The 13,324-nt window shown below is 53.1% G+C and overlaps 1 protein-coding gene across 2 annotated transcripts in view; it reads left to right on the forward strand.

Moving 5' to 3' along the window:
• The window catches only part of SHARPIN (SHANK associated RH domain interactor), a 49,638-nt gene that overhangs the window by 14,855 nt on the left and 21,459 nt on the right, over positions 1 to 13,324 (forward strand). For both annotated transcript variants that reach the window (XM_065582285.1, XM_042861291.2), the window contains exons 3-8: positions 5,733 to 5,837; positions 6,454 to 6,595; positions 7,143 to 7,233; positions 7,582 to 7,861; positions 9,812 to 9,948; positions 11,241 to 11,414. In XM_065582285.1, coding sequence (XP_065438357.1) covers positions 5,733 to 5,837; positions 6,454 to 6,595; positions 7,143 to 7,233; positions 7,582 to 7,861; positions 9,812 to 9,948; positions 11,241 to 11,414 — 929 coding nt within the window. The remainder of the gene's footprint in view (positions 1 to 5,732; positions 5,838 to 6,453; positions 6,596 to 7,142; positions 7,234 to 7,581; positions 7,862 to 9,811; positions 9,949 to 11,240; positions 11,415 to 13,324) is intronic.

Here is a 13,324-nt window from a genome sequence, read left to right on the forward strand (position 1 = left end):
TCTTACTGTGGAAAATTACAGCAAAACTTTGCTGAGGTACAAGGCGTATCTGCCTTCTCTCAATGGGTCCATTGTATAGCTGATGGTCCTTAATGGGCCATCAAGCAGGCTAGGCAGAGCTAATCTCAGCTTGTCTGGGATGTCACCCAGAAGCATAGCATAAGTTTGCCATACAGACAGTATAGAGCCAATATTCATAACTTCAACTACAAAACTGATACATACATGTAGACAGCATAATCATAACCAGTAAACCATAACCTTGTCCTAGACACCCCATTTGACCCCCTTTATACAAGATTTGGGTGCCACTACAGGACCTTGGTTGCAACAATGATCTATATGGTCCCAGTTTATGTCAATAACGTTACACCCCCAACGCAAAATTGATGCAGGAAGGGATGACACAAACATCACTGACTGCATCCCAAGAGCTCCCCATCCTGGGTTCTGTCTCACTACAGCTAGTATTGGGTTAGAAGCCGTACCAGTGTATAACAGAAATGGTTTATCAAAATCATGTTCAACCACATGATTGAACCTCTTTACAAACTCAAGGTAACACTTAGTTAGAACAATAGTGGATTGGATCTGCTCTGGCAGCATGGTTCCTGTATGTGCCATGTGATCTTGCCAAGAGCTAAAGAAGACTGCTACTTTATCCATACAAGCTCGGGCAAATGTTTGGAACCCAATTAACATCGAATAAATGCAGATATTAATGTTCTTCATAGTCCAGGAATCTTGGCATTTAGCCATGAAAGCAATATGGTAGTGTGCCTCAGTCTTCCTTTTCATACAGCACATTAGGTCTGGAATGTCTTTTTCCCTGTGAAAAGTTCCCATATTGTTTATAGGCATTACCTGTGAAACCCCAGTGTAACAAGGCCTTTTAACATAACGTGTGTTTTCATGTATTCCTTTTAACACGTTTAAGGGATTCTCCAAAAGATTAGGCACATTGTTAATTACAAAATTCAGCAATAACAACAAGTTCATTGCAAGTGTCCATCTACAGTCATGTTTGTCATGCCACACCTTTGGCTCAATACCATTGGAGTTTGGGCATTTTAGGGTTAACCTGTGGCTTCCCTTTGCAAAATTCAGCGTTCTCTTTCCTCCTTGTCCTGCAGGATTAAACCCCGATTTCTCTTGCTTAACAGAATTCACTGGCTGATGGGGTGGGCCCTCTGTGCTAACAGCTATTAGCAAGTCCTTCCTTTCCCAGCCAGGCAAGTAATTTCCACTACCCCAGACCAGAGCCAGTTCACCAGTTTTCATATTCGTAACTGCTATCATCTCCAAGGCTGGACTCTGTCTTAAAGAGATACCACACAAATCCAAAGAGTCTGCGGGTGAGAGTCTGCTTGCTCTCGCCCGCATCCTCAAGCATTTAGCCATAAAACTGCTCTGCTCTGACACATCAGTAACCAAATCTGTCCTCAAACCCTGAAGCACAAACTGCTCATTTAAAGAATCAGAAAGGAGACATTCCTGTTCCAACACCATTGTCCCCCCAACAAGTTGGCCCCACACAGCCACTCGGTTATAGGGATGCCTCAATTCCTTAACAACTTTTACTTCCTCTGAGACCTTCTCAAAGCTACCCACACTGGATCTTTTAAAAGGAAAGTCAGAGGATCCATTCACAACAGACAATTTTTGGCTGCTAGGAACTGAAACTTCCTTGATTAAATCACTCTCACACCCTTCAGTTGCAGGGAACTGCTTGCACCGAGTACCATGAGGATTCCTTTCTCCAGGAGCTTTTCTCAGCAGCAATTCACCCCTCACAGAAATTCTGCCCTTACCCTCTTCACCTAGGGCTTGCTCTAAAGGCACACTCTCCTGAGCAACAACAGACTCTGTCTGGGTCTTACTTACATTCAGGATCACCTTTGGCCCATTAGGCAGATCTCTACACAATCCCCTTTCAGGTGAACCCATAGGCTTCCTAGTTAAAAGGTTAGAAATACTTCCCTTCTCTTTGCCACACACCAGCTTAGGAATTTTTTCCTTTTTGCTACAAGTTGTTAAACTGTCCGTAGGTAACACAACCAAATTACCTTTCTGCTCTCCTTGTGCCCTGGCTAGAGTATCACCCTGATCAGACAGAGTTGTTACACCCTTCTCCAACCACACATGAGCAACAGGCCCAATACAAGCATTAGAATTGTCCGGTCTCTGGGATTTTGCTAAGACACTAACTGGATGTAACCTAGTTACGGTGTCATTCTCCCCAGCAGATGCAAACTTAGGACCATTCCCTTCCTGGGCTTTAGTTGAATCCAGAACCAACTCTGAGACAACTAAATTACTCTCAACCATCACAGGCCGAAAGGCATCTTCTGTCTGCTCCACAGACAAAAAAGAGTTGGAGACGCATTTTTCTTTACTGGACATATAGTTTGGGATTTCATTTCCCTTGCCCCAGCACACCGGGCTGTTCACAGACAACTGCTTGGAGACTGGGGTAGCTTCCTCCATAGGCAAGTCAATACCCCTGACAGACACAGGCACATTTCCTTCACTGTCACTATTCTTCGCACAGGAAACAGACAAGGTATAGGGACACTCATCTTCCACTCTCCTTGCCTTCCCAAACTGCTGACTAGATAAAGCCATCAGCTCACAAGAGTGCCTAGGCTCATCCAAAATCTCCTTGTTCTCCTCTCCCTTCGCTTGATCTAATTCCAGATTTACTTCTGAGACATTAGATAGATATTCAGAAACTTCATTCACAGCCAAACAGCTACTTTCCAAAGACAAACTTTTGGAGAAACCCTCCATAGGCACAACCTTAGGATCAATCCTCTCTTGTGCCTGGTTTGTATTAACTTGACTGACCATAGCTTTAATATCATTTCCAATCATAATATCCTTAGGGATTATGTCTTTTACTCCCACAACCATGGTGCCCTCCCATCCCTTCCATTTCAGGTGGATTTTAGCCAAAGGCACCCTGACAAAATACTTAGATAAGGCTACAACAGTTACATCTTCACCTGGCAAATAATCTTCCTTCCTGACAAGACTTGCTTTAACCAGAGTAATATCTGCTGCGGTGTCCCTCCATGCCATACACCTCACTCCATTTACTTCTGCACTGCTAATAAACTCTGCATTATTTCCCCCATATTTAGCTCTAATGTGAGTTTTAAGGTCAAATTCTTCCGAGACCACAGAAACAGCATTTGCACACAGGGCACCAATGCTGGGCTCTGTGTGGCTTGCCTGTGAGTTTACAACAACAGGGTTAGCATTGGCCGTGGCATTTGGGGTTGCTGGTTTTGGGCCGCCCTTCAGTGTCGGGCAGTCTGGTCTCATGTGGCCCAGCATACCACAGTGATAGCATGTAACCTGTTCCGTCCTGGGATGTGAGTTCCTACCCCCCGGACCCCCTTGAACTCCTTTAGAAGAGTCAGGCTTATTTTTAAATTTTTCCCTCCTCTTGAACTGGGGAGAATGGTGATCAGTTTTCCCCGGGGTTTTACACCCTTCTCGAGCCCTGTTTTGGGTATGGGCATCCGCAATCTCTGCTGCCCGTAGGACTGACTCAGGGTCCCTGTCACACACAGCTGCTCTCACACTGTCCGGCACAATGTCTAGGAACTGTTCCAAAGTTATTAAATCCAGCAGTTTTTCAAAACTCCCATGCGCCTTGGCTCCCACAACCCACTTCTTAACAAAACCCATCAGCTTATGAGCACATTCTACAAAAGTACAATCCTTAGACATTTTAAACTCTCTAAACTTAACTCTGTAAGATTCAGGAGTGACCTTGAACCGCCTTAACACAGAATCCTTAAACCGCTCATAATTTAAGGCTTCTTGTTCCCCCAAGTCATTAAACACCTCCCTGGCTTTTCCAGTCAGTCTGGTTAGCAGGACAGGCATTCGCTGACCCTCAGGGATCTGGTACAGATTGCAGAGGCGTTCAAAGGTAGACAAAAACTCCTCTATATCCTCAGTATCGTTGTAAATGGGACACATCCTTTCCCAGTTTTTCTCATGGCGGGGGGGAAGTGGAGTACCAGGTGGGGATGACTTTCTCCGCTCTTCCATTACTTGGAGCTGAAGTCTGGCCGTCTCCTGTTCCATCTTGTGAGTCTCCTGTTCCATCCTGTGAGTCTCTTGCTCAGCAGCGAGCAGCTCTAGACGCCCCTTGCGAGCTCTCTCTTCTCTCTCATCAGCCTCCTTCTTTCTTTGATTAGCTTCTTTCTCTCTCTCTCTTTCTAACTCTGCTATTTTTTGCTTCTCCAGCAATCGAAGATCTGCTAGCTTCTGTTCATGCTCAAATTGCAGTTTACTTGTCACCCTTTGCATCCTAATTTTTTCTGCATCTTCTGCAGCCTCAGGTAAGGGCTGTGCTCTTGCCCCCTGATCACTGGCTATTAACAGATTTCTCAGTTCTTCCTTTGTAGCTTTCTTTCTAAAGCTTATCCTCTTTTCTGAACACAAATTTTCCAGGGCTTTTTTGCCAAGTCCCTCATATGCTCTTTGCTCAGCCATTGCAGCAGCTCTTTAACCAACAAAACTCTCAATCCCAAAATTCAAATTTGGATAGCGTGGGGTTCTGACCCAAAGCTTAATTGACCTGGTTCTGTGGATCCAAGCACGACTACGCCACTGTGACAATGCGGTTCTGGCGGAACCCAACTGAGAGTGCCAACTCAGGACAAATTGCTCAAATAGGGCAGCTACAGCCCAAGGCCGGGGTTTTTCCACCTCTAAGGCAAACCAAACCAGCCAGACTAAGACTTCGGTCTCACCCCACTGGCTAACCGCAAGTCTCGCAAGCAATCTCCTTAGACACTCCAGTTTCCCAGTATTACCACCAGTGCCACACGTTATGGGGACAAATGGTTATAAAAACCAATATCCCAATAAAAGAAAAAGGTTCTCCTGATCCCAAAGGACCAAGCCCCAGACCCAGGTCAATATATAAGTCAGACCTTACCCACAAATCACGCTACTGCCAATCCTTTAGAATCTAAAATCTAAAGGTTTATTCATAAAAGGAAAAAGATAGAGATGAGAGTTAGAATTGGTTAAATGGAATCAATTACATACAGTAATGGCACAGTTCTTGGTTCAGGCTTGCAGCAGCAATGGAATAAACTGCAGGTTCAAATCAAGTCTCTGGAATACATCCCCCGCTGGGATGGGTCCTCAGTCCTTTGTTCAAAGCTTCAGCTTGTAGCAAAGTTCCTCCAGAGGTAAGAAGCAGGATTGAAGACCAGATGGAGATCTGGCATCAGCCTTATATAGTCTTTTCCAGGTGTAAGATCACCTCTTTGTTCTTACTGTGGAAAATTACAGCAAAACTTTGCTGAGGTACAAGGCGTATCTGCCTTCTCTCAATGGGTCCATTGTATAGCTGATGGTCCTTAATGGGCCATCAAGCAGGCTAGGCAGAGCTAATCTCAGCTTGTCTGGGATGTCACCCAGAAGCATAGCATAAGTTTGCCATACAGACAGTATAGAGCCAATATTCATAACTTCAACTACAAAACTGATACATACATGTAGACAGCATAATCATAACCAGTAAACCATAACCTTGTCCTAGACACCCCATTTGACCCCCTTTATACAAGATTTGGGTGCCACTACAGGACCTTGGTTGCAACAATGATCTATATGGTCCCAGTTTATGTCAATAACGTTACAGCTGCCCTGTCTCCTGTGGCTACAGCGGCCCCGACAACGCTCTCCTGGTTCTCTTTCAGCTGCCGAGAGTCCCAGTGTGCTGATGTCACAGCCCTCTGCCAGCGGGAATGCGCTGCCCGCGCCGCCATCAGACGCGTCTCAGTCCTTGGAGCTCGCAAATAAAGGTAGTGAAGAGTGGAGGGTTCCTTGGCCCTTGGCGTTGGGCAGGAATTGTCACCGCACGGCAGCCATGGGTGTGAAAGCCCAGGGCCAGGAGCCCAGCTCCGCCTGCTCCTTGTGCTCAGGCTGCCAGACTCCTCTCTGAAAGCCGCCGGCTCTGTAGGCCTGGGGCACAATGGCCAGAGATCAGTGCCTGGGCTGGGGCTCGGTTTGGATGCTCAGGTCAGCCGAGTTCCGCTTGACAGAAATGACTGAAGTCTTGGTTGTTTCAGCCAGTGCCCTTCTTTGCTCCCACAAAATCCCCCTTTCTCTCCTACCACCCTGTGTGTGCCCGTCTAGCAAGGCGCAGGGCCACGCCGGCTGAGGCATGCAGAGGGGTAGTTGCAGTGCAGGTGTGGGCTGCTCTCCTCCTGGGGGCTGCACGCCCGGCCCTGGGTGGCCAGAGTCAGGGGCTGACCCCGGGGGAGGAGCGCTTCCCCAGTCTCCCTGTGGAGCCTGAGTGCTGCTCCTGGACTAGCCGCTAGCCTGCCCACAAGGCCAGAAGCAGCACTCCGGTGCTCACCGTGGGGCGGACACACTGACACAAACTCGCCCTAGCTCGGTGTCTCCTGCCTTTCCTAGAGGAGTTAGCGCTCCGCCTCGCGAGAGCCATTGAGTCTGGGGACGAACAGGCGGCCTCGCAGTGCGCCATGGCGCTGGCTCGGCAGCAGGCCTCCTTGCGCATCCTACTGAAGGAATCCAGCTACCCCGCCAACGAGATCAGGTGAGCCCCTTCGCACTCGCCATGGGCCCCCTGCGCCTCCCCTGCATGGAGCCAAATGCCAGTGCAATCTCCCTCGCTCTGCCATTGCTCCTTACTCCTGCCCTGAACATCCAGCCCTTCCAAAGGGGCCCTGGAGCCCTCTGGGGCAGGGGTGGTCTGGCACAATGGGGACCCAATCCTGACTGGGGCCTCCAGGTGCCACCAGACTAGAACAGTCAGTAAGCTTCTCTCCTCTCCTAATGCTCTGCAGAGCAAAGGGTTTTACTTTGCTGGGGCATGTGGGGAGCTCACCTTCAGCACGCCTTGGCCCCTCCCCCTTGCTACTCTGTCACTTGCGTCTTTCCTGGAAAGCCCTTGTGCTGGAGCCCGGGTGTGAGCACCGTGTGTCGGGGCAGAGGTAGTGTCTGGGTGTAACGTGCTGGGCGAGGCAGCGCTGGGATTTCTCTACCCCCTGGAGCCTGCTTGTCCCTGGCCTTCAGGGAGTGGCTAGTAGCTAGTGCAGCACTAATACAGACCCTGCTGACGGGCACCTGGCCTCTTCTCTCAGGATGAAGGTTGGAGTGGAAGATGCGACGTGCTCCGCCAACATCACCATCAAAGTCCATGCTCACATGACCATTGGGACGCTGAGGCAGCAGGTAGGACACGGCGCTAAGGCACCTCCCCTCCTGCGACTGGGCCATGGGATGCCAAGTCCCACTGGCCCACGGAGTCCATCGCCTGCCTTTTAGCAGGGCCGCCCAGAAATGCTTCAGCTGTAAATTCTTAGCCGTGCTGCATGTCTGGAGAGAGAGCTGGGGACCCAGTCTGCTCCTCTCCTCTAGCAGGGCTGGTGGTTCTTCACTGGGGTCTGAGGAATGCTGGTGGACACTAGTTTGAACCCAGCTTGGCGCAAAGCCACAGGGTGGAGCTGAAAGCTTCTGGGAGGCATGCCGTGTGGGGACGCCGTGGTGGTGGAATGTCCATTGGCTTCTCCCGCCCTGCAGGTTTTCCAGGATTACGGGTTCCACCCCAGCGTCCAGCGGTGGATCATCGGCCAGTGCCTGTGCGTGGACGATCGGACGATAGGCTCGTATGGCATTCGGAAGGACGGAGACACAGCCTTCCTGTATCTGCTGTCAGCCAAGAGGGCCAACCTGTCCGAGCAGCGCTGCGAGGAGGACCAAGTGCTGGTCATGCTGCCCCCAGCCCCCTCGCTCCCAGACAGCTCTGGCACCGACGAGAAACGCAAATACAGCACCTTGCCAAACATGGCTCCAAAGAAAGGTCTGACGTGCTTCCTACTGCTCACAGACGGGAATCCTAGGCGGGAATCCTAGGTGGGGTTGGGGCCAGATCCTCCGCTGCAGTGAACAGGCTCAGCGTCCCCCAAGACGGGAGCCAGCCATCTGGTCGTACCCTAGCTGAGGATTGGGCCAGGGGTTTGTTACTGCTGAAATGCTTCCAGTCCCAGGCGCGGGGCCAGAGAGACAGGCACAACTGCAGGGTCTCGATGTGAGGATGAGACAGTGGTGTAGGGAGGAGGATTTAGGATTATTAGGAACTGGGGAACCTTTTGGGAAAGGAGCCCATGCAGGAAGGATGGGCTCCACCTAACTCACAACAGAACCAGATTGCTCGTGTGTACAATTCAGAAGGTCGAAGGGCTGGGGGAAAGCCGACGGGTGTGGAGGAGCATGTGGTTCAGACAGAGACAGCCCTTAGGGGAGGATCAATTAATGGAGATTCTCTATATCCTGGTAAGGAGGAGAGGATGGAAGTTGGTAAAGCACAGGTAGGAGGTAGTGAGGAACAGTCAGATGTAAGAGTCCCATTTAAATCTAACACATGAAGGCAAGGAACTGAATATTGACAGAATGTACAAGGGCTTGTATAGAGTAATCAATGGGACATGGTAATACCAGGGTTCAAAATATACAGGAACGACCAAGTCGGTCACGCTGGTGGGGACGTGGCATTATATGTGAACGAAAGTGTAGAGTCAAATAAAGTACAAATCTTAAATGAATCAAACCGCACCATAGAATCTCTATGGATAGAAAGTCCATGCTTGACCAATAAGTAGGTACCAGTTGGAATATACTATTGACCACCTGACCAGGATGGTGACACTGATTGTGAAATGCTCAGGGAAATGAGAGAGGCTACAAAGGCAGAAAATGCAATAATAATGGGGGATTTCCACTATCTCCATGTTGACTGGAAACATGTCGCTTCAAGAAGAGATGCAAAGATAAAATTTGTAGACACATTAAATGACTGCTTCTTGGAGCAGCTAGTCCTGGGACCCACAAGAGAAGAGGCAATTCTTGATTTATTCCTAAGTGGAACCCAGGATTTGGTCCAAGAGGTCAATATATCTGAACTGCTTGGTAATAGCAACCATAATGTAATTAAATTTAATATCCTTGTAGGGGGAAAAATGCCAAAAAAGAAAACACCCCTATAGCATTTAATTTAAAAAAGGGGAACTACACAAAAATGAGGAAGGTAGTTAAATGGAAAAGGAAAAGTCGCAAGGGTGAAACGTCTGCAAACTGCATGAAGACTATTTAAAAACTTCGTAATAGAGACTCGCACTAAATTATACCCCACATAAAAAAAATAAGTGGATCAAAAAAATGCTACCCTGGCTAAACAACAGAGTGAAAGAGGCAGTTAGAGACAAAAAGGCATCCTTTGAAAATGGGAAGTCAAATCCTAGTGAGGAAAATAGAAAGGAGCCTAAACTCTGGCAAGTCAAGTGTAAAAGTCTGAGGCAGAGTCTACTATGAAGTGGTACAACTAGTTCCAAAGCCCTCTTCCCCGTCTCACTAACAGCTGTCTCTTTGAGAGTTCACTGCCAGGTGAGGGATGGGGGCTGGGGAGAGGCTGGCCCGTTTGTGCTGCTACCACTGAAATGGGAGGAAGGGGAGTTGTTCAGCTCCCCTGTAGAGTGAGCTGCTCCTGCGTGGGGCGAGTACTCTGCCCCCGGTGGGGGTGGGGGGCAATCGGAGCGCAGGGCATTGCATGCTGAGCTGTTCCCAGCATCTCACTGGGCAGTCCTGGTGCAGATGAGAGGCCTCTTCCCCCGTGCAGTGATCTGCGGTGGCACAGCTTCCTGCCCAGCCAGGCCTTGGTGACCGTCCGTGTTACGCTGAACTGCACTGACTCAGCCAGGCGAATTTCAGACCTGGGGTTTGTAACGTGTCTGTTTGCTGGTGTCTGCCCCTCTAGCATGGGTCGCTGACAACAGCGGGAAGATGAATATCGGAGAAATCAGCCACCATCTGGGCATGCTGCAGCTCACCAACCCCTTACCCAGCCAGTCCAAAGCGCACCCAGCCGCCGCTGCTCCACCCTCCCCCGCGCAGGTATGCACCCGTCTGACCCCTCCCCCGCGCAGGTATGCACCCGTCTGATCCCTACTCCCATGCTGCCGTCCCCCGTGCAGGTATGCACCCGTCTGGCCCCCTCCCGCCCTCCCCCGTGCAGGTATGCACCCGTCTGACCCCTCCTGCCCTCCCCCGTGCAGGTATGCACCCGTCTGACCCCTCCTGCCCTCCCCCGTGCAGGTATGCACCCGTCTGATCCCTACTCCCACGCTGCCGTCCCCCGTGCAGGTATGCACCCGTCTGACCCCTCCCGCCCTCTCCTGTGCAGGTATGCACCCGTCTGATCCCTACCCCCATGCTGCCATCCCCCGTGCAGGTATGCACCCGTCTGACCCCCTCCCGCCCTCCCCCGCGCAGGTATGCACCCGTCTGACCCCCTCCCGCCCTCCCCCGCACAGGTATGCACCCGTCTGACCCCCTCCCGCCCTCCCCCGTGCAGGTATGCACCCGTCTGATCCCTACCCCCACACTGCCGTCCCCCGTGCAGGTATGCACCCGTCTGACCCCCTCCCGCCCTCCCCCGCGCAGGTATGCACCCGTCTGACCCCCTCCCACCCTCCCCCGTGCAGGTATGCACCCGTCTGATCCCTACCCCCACACTGCCGTCCCCCGTGCAGGTATGCACCCGTCTGATCCCTACCCCCACACTGCCGTCCCCCGTGCAGGTATGCACCCATCTGACCCACCCCCCTAGCCCACGCTCACCTGTGCAGGTATATGCCCATCTAACACCTTCCCCACCTTATCCTCCCCCATGCAGGTATGCACCCGTCTGACCCCTACGCCCACCCCACCCCCTCTGCCCCTCCTCTGCTCTCACATGGGCAAGTTTGTACCCTGTCTGGCTGCGCCACCCTCCCCTTCAAGAGCCCAGGGACTCAGGCCTGAACAGGGCAGGTGTGAAGAGCAGTGAGTGAGGACAGTCCTCGTGCAGTGGAGTAACAGGCCCGCCTTTCGCAGACACTGTCTCTGCCTGGCGCTGCCTTGGGGCCATCACGGTCAGAGGCCTGGTCCCCTGGGAGAAAGTGCACACACAGCTCTGGGTGGGGGGCAGTGCACCTTTCAGAGGTGGATTTTTCCTGCTTCTGTGTCTGTTGCATGTCCTTCAGCTTGGCAGTCCACCTTCCCTGGGAGCCTGCAGGGGAGACCGTTAACCCGTGTGCTCCCACAGGCGCTGGGGGTGTGGTTCCCAGGCAGTTGATGGAGAAGGCGGCAGCCTCTCCTGCTCGCTCAGTGCTGTGTGGGTGAAGGGCTTGTCTTGTTCTCTGCAGACAGGCTGGTCATGTGCAAAATGTACCTTCATCAACAAGCCCACGCGGCCAGGCTGCGAGATGTGCAGCACGGACCGGCCGGCGGAATACACGGTGCCGGGCAGCTACCGACCGGATGAGACGGAGCTCTGGAGGATGCAGCAGGAGGAAAAGGGGATCTTGCAGTACCAGCAGGTAACTCTGCAGACAGCTCTGCCCCGGGGGCAGCCATGGTGCCCGCACCGTTCTGTCAGGGACAGCGCCAGGGGAGGGTGAATCTATAATAGCTGCCTACCAGCAGCCACTTGGTGGTGTTTCATGAGTGCATGGATGCCCTGGCAAGGACAACTACTCACCAGGGGCCCCGCCAAGTGGTGCCAGGGAGAGCTGCCCTCTCTAATAGCGAAAGGCAGGCAGGGGGCTGGCAGGGCCCAGCACACAGGGAGCCTGTGGCCCTCGGCCCCTCCAGCCAGGCTGTTACAGGTGAGGGCAGCCACTGGCCATGCTACAGTGGGACTCTGTCGGCGTTTCCCTCGCCCGCGCCTCTACAACTGGGCAGCAGTGACTTCGGTAGGGCCCCGTTCACGGGGCGGTGGGCTTTCCAGCTGTGGGTGCGGGGCAGTGCAGCCTGAGCTTGGCATGACACGGACTCCTGGACTGGCAGCTCCTTCCCTTCTCGTTCAGCTCCATGCACCAGCGCCCTGTGGGCGGGCACGTGTTTGTCACGTGCGGCGAGTGGTGAGGAGTGGAAAGAGCTGCGGTCGGGCTGGCTTGGCTAGCAAGGCCTGGGCTGGGCTAGTTCGTTGGAGCTGTATTTCCCATGGGGTGACAGCACCAGCAGACGCCCCAGTGTAAACAAGGCTCCAACAGGCTGGGCCTTGGCTGTGCTGTGGCTTCAGCCAGGGGCGCTGCCCCCGTTGGGAACTGTGTCTCCACCTGCTACCCCAGCCAAGGCCCAGAGTGATGCAGGGCTCGGGCGAGTCAGGCTCGGCGACTGACAAAACTCTTCTCTGCTTTCTTTTTTCTCTCGTGCTGGAATCTCACTAGGAAAAGGGAAGGAGAGAAGATGGCTCGGCCACACACTACACCCAGAGCCCAGGCTCCCTGGATGACTTCATCCACCTCTCCTCGGAATTCTGCTAGCCACGTCTCATGCCTGGCCGCCCTGGACTGCCCCGCCCCAGCCCCTCTCGCGCTGGCCTGAGCCCTCCCCTGTGCTGCCTGGGGCATCCGTTTGTGCCGGGTCACCATACTTGGTCAGACTGTAGAGTCAGTCTGGTAACTATGTTCCCACACGGAGAGCAGCGGGCAGGCCGCGGCGTTATACTGTGCTGCCGGTGACTGTGGGGCTGCCAAGCCATGGACAGAGCCACTGCCAACTGGCCTTGGGCCTGCCCCAAGAGGGGTGGATCCCAAGCGAGAGCATGGGGCTCATTGCGCAGAGAGGCCTCTTTCCTGGTGGCTTGGCGGGCTGAGGGTCTGGCTGAGTTAGGTCTGGCCTGGTGGGAGTAAGGCGGCTTTCTCAGACAGTTTCACGTCTGTCTGCGGCCTCCCTGCATGGGTCTGGCGATGGTGCTGAGAGACGGAGCGAGTGGAGTATGTGCTAGCACAGGGCCAACTCATGGCAACGCTGCAGCTTGGAGTGGCTAGTGCTGCCTCCCGTGGCTTGGGGGGTGAGGGCCCTTCGTGGTGCAGGCAGAGCTCTTCCCCACCCTCCATGGCTGGTCCTGGCAGCCCGGCTAGTCCTCGCCTAGGAGGGCTACACAGACCTCCCTACGCGGCTGGAATGGCAGCTTTCACCTGCAGCACCGCCTCTGCGGCAGGCCCGGGCCCTGCCTGTTTGTGTGTGCCGAAGCCCAGCTCCTGCACCAATGGTCTGTCTCTCGTGCGTGTACAGGCCACAAGCCTTGGGCAGCTGCCACACAGGGCTTCCTGAGGAGGCTGCTTCCCCTGTCGGCATGATGGCGTGTGGCTCCGTGGGGCGAGGGCCCCGTGGTCTCTGCCTAATTCTTTTAGGGGAGAGCAGCGTAGGCAGATCTGACGCCCCTGCAGAGCGGCACTGGCTGCTGCCGTCAGTCACTGCTGTGCTGTTGCTGTGACCTCCG

The sequence above is a fragment of the Chrysemys picta genome, chromosome 2, assembly GCF_011386835.1.
Source record: "Chrysemys picta bellii isolate R12L10 chromosome 2, ASM1138683v2, whole genome shotgun sequence".
NCBI lineage: Eukaryota > Metazoa > Chordata > Testudines > Emydidae > Chrysemys > Chrysemys picta.